General features: G+C 39.8%; 1 protein-coding gene across 4 annotated transcripts in view; it reads left to right on the forward strand.

The window, feature by feature from the left end:
* The window catches only part of LPIN1 (lipin 1), a 37,579-nt gene extending 36,758 nt beyond the window's left edge, over window positions 1–821 (forward strand). For all 4 annotated transcript variants that reach the window (XM_086461588.1, XM_086461589.1, XM_086461590.1 and 1 more), the window contains one exon: window positions 662–821. In XM_086461588.1, coding sequence (XP_086317714.1) covers window positions 662–821 — 160 coding nt within the window. The remainder of the gene's footprint in view (window positions 1–661) is intronic.
* Window positions 822–6,000: the final 5,179 nt, after the last annotated feature.

Below are 6,000 nucleotides of genomic sequence, written 5' to 3' on the forward strand. Positions count from 1 at the left end.
TTAAACTGACAAAACAACTGACAAAAATAAATTTAGTATTCTGTTTAATATATTCCATCTATTTTAATCATGTAAAGGAATTATCGGTGTGCGACTTAGTGTGCATAAAAATGAGACTAGCTAGTTTCCTGAAACCATCTGCTTTTTCACGGCCTTTTCAAAATTTCCTTTTCCTGGAGCTCCTATCTAGAAGAGCCAGAAAAGAGACTCCAAAGATAGGGCTGAGGGCATCCAGCAAGATGCTTAGACACTGTAACACCTAACACTGAATGGAAATGGCCTTTGGTAATGTTAAGAGTATCCTTAGTTGAAGGGGAGCCATATGCATATAAAATGAATAATTGACTGAGCCAGGAGCTGCTTGAGCTAAGCTGGACAGAAATGGAGAAGGAAAATATAGGGATTGAATATTTTAGCAGGTCGTCTGGGCAGAAAATGGCATCTCTTTCTTGCTAGTTGAATATTGTTGCTTAAAGTGAATGGATTTGTTTTCTGAACTGTGAATCCTCTCTGGAAGATAGGCACCAAAATTGAGTTTAGTTTTATTCATTTGAGGAGGGTGACTTGTCCGTGTAAGAGTAGCCATGCCTTGGTGGTTCGGGCAAAAATTCAAAGAAAGAAGATCTAAAGTGGTTCATAATTCTTTTTATTTATTTTCCAGCTATGTCAGACTATGTGAAGTGGTAGATCACATTTTCCCTTTGCTGAAAAGAAGCCACTCTTCAGACTTCCCTTGTTCTGATACCTACAGTCAGTTCACCTACTGGAGGGAACCTGTACCACCTTTTGAAACTCAGGATGTACATCCAGCCTCATCTTAACTGCATCTCCAAACTGTTGGCCTCAGCTCAAAGAATGAGTTAGCTCCTATTGAAAAGACACCACTTGGCTTTTGGTGTTGACAGTTCAGCTGGAATCTGTGATGTGAGCATTGTATTCTTTTGCTGTGAGCAAATTTAGAAATGCTTTTTCATACTTAGTCGCATTTCCAGATGACAAGAAGGAGTCTTACTAGGAACAGGAGTTGCATTTTTAGCTCTTCATCCAACTCCTCAGATTGTGCCATACAGTTTCTTTAATTAAGGTTAAATAAAAGCGATGTTGGAGTTTTAGTTGAACATGCCATAAGGTTGTAAAGTGCTTCTATATGTTTTCTGCATCACTGAAGTCATCTTTCACCTCATCAGAACCCCCTGCAAGTAAGGGAGCTGAAGGTGCTCACCATTCCTGACATTGGCTGGTGACACAGACAGGGATTGCAATCCATATGTCAAAATTCATTTCTCTGAAGGAGGAAGTGATTCTTCCTCTTTCCCCTTCCTTGACCAACAACTGTTTGTTTGTTAATTTCTGGTCTAGGTCCTCAGCTGTTGTAAATCAGTGTAGCTACCAAAGCCGATTGAGCTGTGTTGATTTATTCTAGCCTGTTGTTTTGACATGGTAACACTTTTCTGAAGAAATAAATGATGTGTAATCTAAATAGAAAGCAAAAGAAATAAGATGGCCAGATTCTGGCAGCCTTTCTTAATTTGAGAAGTGCCATGCTTCAAGAATAGCTGTTTGGATTAAGGTGAGTTTGCAAGTGGAAGATACAGACTACTGTGCATAGTGCCCATCATACTGAAGTCACTGATTTCAGTAAAGACATCTTACCCACAGAATGTGCTGAGTTTCAAGATGGTTACTGAGCCAAGGACACTGAAGATTTTGTCAAAATGGAATAGTTTTATTTGGAACATTATTTTGGCTAAAATGTGAACTTTGATGTTGGTGAATGATGCATCTCAGGTTTTTACTGTATGATTTTCTTGTTTTGTTTTGTATTATAAAGAATGGGTACTTTTAGTGCAATTTACTCTCCTCCAAGATAATGAAATCTTCTCTTTCATCTTTTTTTCCTTATTTGTTCAGACACAAGCCGTAGATACTGTTTTTGCTACCTGCTTTTGACAGCCTTAAGACTTAACTGTGTGTGCTAAAAGCAATACTGCAGATCAGTTGATAATGTTTTCCAAATGGTCTGCCTTTACACGATGCGGTACTTAAAATGTAGACATCAAGTGACCACATGCCAAATGATTCTCATATGTGCTTGTAGCTAGGAAAGAAACTTTTTTTCTTTTTAAAATATATCTAAAAGTCTAATCGTTCTCTGAAACACTGAAAATGGCATCGTGGGATTCCATGTAGACTGTATTTCAGTGTGGCTAAAACAGTGGTTCACAAGCTGTGGTCTCTGCCAGCTTGTGATCTGCGAGGCTATGCTACATGTTTTGCAGCTGCTTTGTAGTGTTTTCAGTTAAGAGTTTAATAATAGGAAGGCAGAGCAGTCCAGAAGAAATTTTAAGATGTGATTGTGGTTGGTTAGTACCCAAAAGTTTGGGAACAGCTGCTCTGTATCACATTTGTTCTGTTTCAACAGTTTCTGGTTTTGCATGTCAAGAGTGATAGCAAAGTGAGTAGGATGGTAATCCTGTAGTAGGGCTTTTGTAACTTCTAGTGCTGCAAACTTTTATCTGGGATGTCAGGGGGCCAATTTATGATTTCTTTGTGCCTTCAACAGTAATGAATATAAGTGCAATCCTTTATACAGCTGCAACGTGCAGTGGTGAGCCCTCCCTAAGTCTTCCTTTTCATATGAATGTTGCTGCTTTGGGCAAGGTGCGTGCCCACTTTGGAGATACCAGGATTAGACAAACACAAAGAGGAAGAAATTTGTGTTTAGCAACCCAGGCTGATGATGCTGTCTTGAAACTTTAAAGAAAATGCAAATATCTTTTTACTTAAAGATGGAAGAAATGTGGTATGAATTTTCTAAAAGACAATCAGTGGAGATTGCAGGTTGCCAAATTGAGATGGCTGCATCTCTAAATATAGCCATACTTTCCTTTAAGTATCTATTAATACTTGTCATTAATGATTGAATAAATGGATGAATATACTAACTGCATCCTATTTTTATTCAGTTTTGGTAAAGGCCTATTTCAATCCATTTATAATGCGAAATAAAACCAAACCAACCCTTCTCTTCAGTAAGAGGCTGTCAGGTTTTTTTTATCCTTAGCAGTAGTTAAGATTGGTTTTCCTAAGGTACCACACACAGTAGCTTCCACCAGAAAAGACAGCCCCTGAGAGTTCTCCGCAATTAAAGCCTGTGATGTATTTATTTATAACTTAGTAAGTACCTAATCTGGGGTTATTTGTTGCCATTAATATTTCAAACCAAATGATGGTGTGAATGAGTGGTCATTTTCATTCTGTCAGATTTGTAGGCGTAGTGCAGCACCGGTACGGGTAACCCAGAGATGCTGCGGAATCTCTGTCCCATTTTTTGAGACTTGGTTAAACAGAGTTGTGGCCGACTTGATCTGGTGTTGGCAATCATCTGCTTTAAGCTTGAAGTTGGACTGGATGACCTCCAGGGGTCCCTTCTGACCAACATTTCTGCGATTCCATGAAGTTAAACGCCTTACTTCTGACGTACTGTTTCAGATACCGTTTGTATCTGAAAGTTGAAATACAGCTGAAGAGCGAAACAAATGTGTGTTTCTATAATTAATGTTTATCAAATTTGCTCACAGAAAAGACACTTATGAAAATCAAAGTTTTGACCTGCTGGAAACATCACCATACTTCTTCAAAGAGTGAGACATCTTGATTTGATAGATGAACAGTTTCGTGCGTAATATTTAAACTGCTTTGTTAATTCATGTAGCAGAAAAAGGGATGGTTCAACAAATTCCTACTCTTTCTGTGAAAGAAAAAAATTCAGCCTTGCTCACAGTGTAATATTGGCTTCTGTTACAGAAAGAATATTTGGCTAAAAAATATGTAGACACATTAAATCACAGTATATTCTATTTATACAATACACATAAACTAGAATATGCAGCAGTGAGGAGTGACTGATGTTTATTTTCTTGAAGCTGATGACCATACCCCTCCAGCTGCGTCATGTGAGGGAAAGAATACCATGCTTGTTGCATTAGTTACGTTGAAGAAAAAAATGTTACTGCTGTAATTTGGGGAGGGAGGAGGAAGAGGGTATTGGGTATTTTTTATTTGTAGATATGGAGTATTATTTCAAAGCCTATTTATATACAATATTTACTCAGTATGTGTATGTGCTACTGTAATGATGAAAATAATTTTAACACCTCATTTTGATCTGCTGAATGCAACAAGGGTAGAAATATATATTGTAATAAAGGCAAACAGAAATTTTTGAGTTTTCTGGTTTTCTGTATGCTTTGGTAATGGCAGAGCGCTCTTGCAGAGTTGCTGAAGCTGTAAATTGTAGCTTTTGTAGCTCCAGTCTCAATTGCCTGTCTCTTACTGGGGTTGTCTGGTGTAACTTCCAGCGCTTGCAACATGTCTGCTGTTCAGCTGCAGCGTTTGACCCAGAGCCTTTTCAAATGGAAAGAGTTTGTTGAGGGAGACGGGGCCAGGAGCTGGGCTCTGGATGATATGGGGTATGAGAACATCAGCTCGGAGCCAAGAGCAACCAGACGGGAACTGGAGCAAATTGGACCAGTCAGGAATCCACCCCTGAATTTTTTTGAATCTTCCTTTTGTCTAACTCATAGTGTGTCCTAAGGGAAAACTAGCCATCTGTTTTGAATGGGAGTGTTGTCATTCATGGCAGTGGGACTAGATAGCCTTTTTCTTTTTATTTCTCCTCCCCTTTGACGTGTGCCACTCTGCTGGTGAGAAGCGGATACCCATTCCTCCCGTCCAGGCGGACACGGCGCTGCCTTCTGCTCCCTCTGATGGGTTTGCTGAGCAAACTGCAGTGTAGTGACACTGCCAGGCTTGTGTTGGTTGGTAGGAAAACAAAGATGTTTGGGGTTGATAAGGCTCTGCAGCAGCTAGAGTTCTGTGTTAAAAATATGAGAGCAGCTGTATTTGGGCAGCCTGCAGTCACTGCTGCTTCAGTCTTCTCTATTTTCTGTGTGTCTCTGGCTTGTATAAACATTTATACTGGAGCTCTGGAGACGGGCTTTAAAATGAAGGTGCCTTTTTAATTGAAAGTCGGAGAAATGGTGCTTTGCATCAGCAAACCAAACTTTATAAGGACATATTCATTGCTCCTGGAATATCCCATTAACACTAGAAGTAGAAAAATCTGCGGGAACAAGCCTCCTGAGGAGCAAAGACCATATAAAGTTGCTGGGATTTTTGATGCCATGGGGAAGGTAGGGAATATTCCCAGAATACTACATTAATGTTTTCCTTATAAATAAATAGTCTTAATTCAATATGCATTGCAGATGCCATCAAGTACCTCGGGATAGTTCATTGCAAGAGGCAGAAGACCGTTGATGCTAAGAGCTAGGTTGCCTAAAAGTATAATTGATATAACTTAACTTCTGTAAGTGCATAAAAAGGTGAGGCCTGGAGGTTGTTCTTGGTGTAGGGTTTTTTGGGGGTTGTTTGTGGTTTTGGGTTTTTTTTTTCCATTTTCATAAAAGTCCAGCAAAGTATAGTGGTGAAGGCAATACACTCACAGCGCCACAACCTCAGGTAGTCCTAGCTCTTTTGCTTGCGGTGAAATCCAGCCCTTCATTTTGTTCTGTAGCGTGTTGGACATGTGCAAATAAAGGACTAGTTGTAAATGAGAGATGAGAGACTGGCTCTAAAGAAAACCCAGTAGTGGTGCAGAGGAATTAAAGCTGCTGGATGCTTTGTGGAAGAGATCCTCCTCATCAGGACCTTCCCAGCCATTGGGATGTGAGGGAGGAAAACAGAGGCAAAATGAGAAATGAGTTTTCTTTTAGGAGGAACTAGAGAAAGGGAACAAAAACAGAGAAAGCAGCCAAAAAGCAGCTTCTTGTTTCCATCCCCGTGCAGAACCTAGGTGGTGCCAGATCAGGCTCTGAGCTCTGCCTTTTGCCTCTTAAGCAGTCTTGCCTGAAATTACACATCCCTGCATGGCACAGAAGAGGTGAGAAGGTCATTTTGGCTTCAATTGCCAAACAGAAGAGAATAACATTGACCAAA

Source organism: Leptosomus discolor, chromosome 2, assembly GCF_034619465.1.
Source record: "Leptosomus discolor isolate bLepDis1 chromosome 2, bLepDis1.hap2, whole genome shotgun sequence".
In the NCBI taxonomy this organism is placed as follows: Eukaryota; Metazoa; Chordata; class Aves; order Leptosomiformes; family Leptosomidae; genus Leptosomus; species Leptosomus discolor.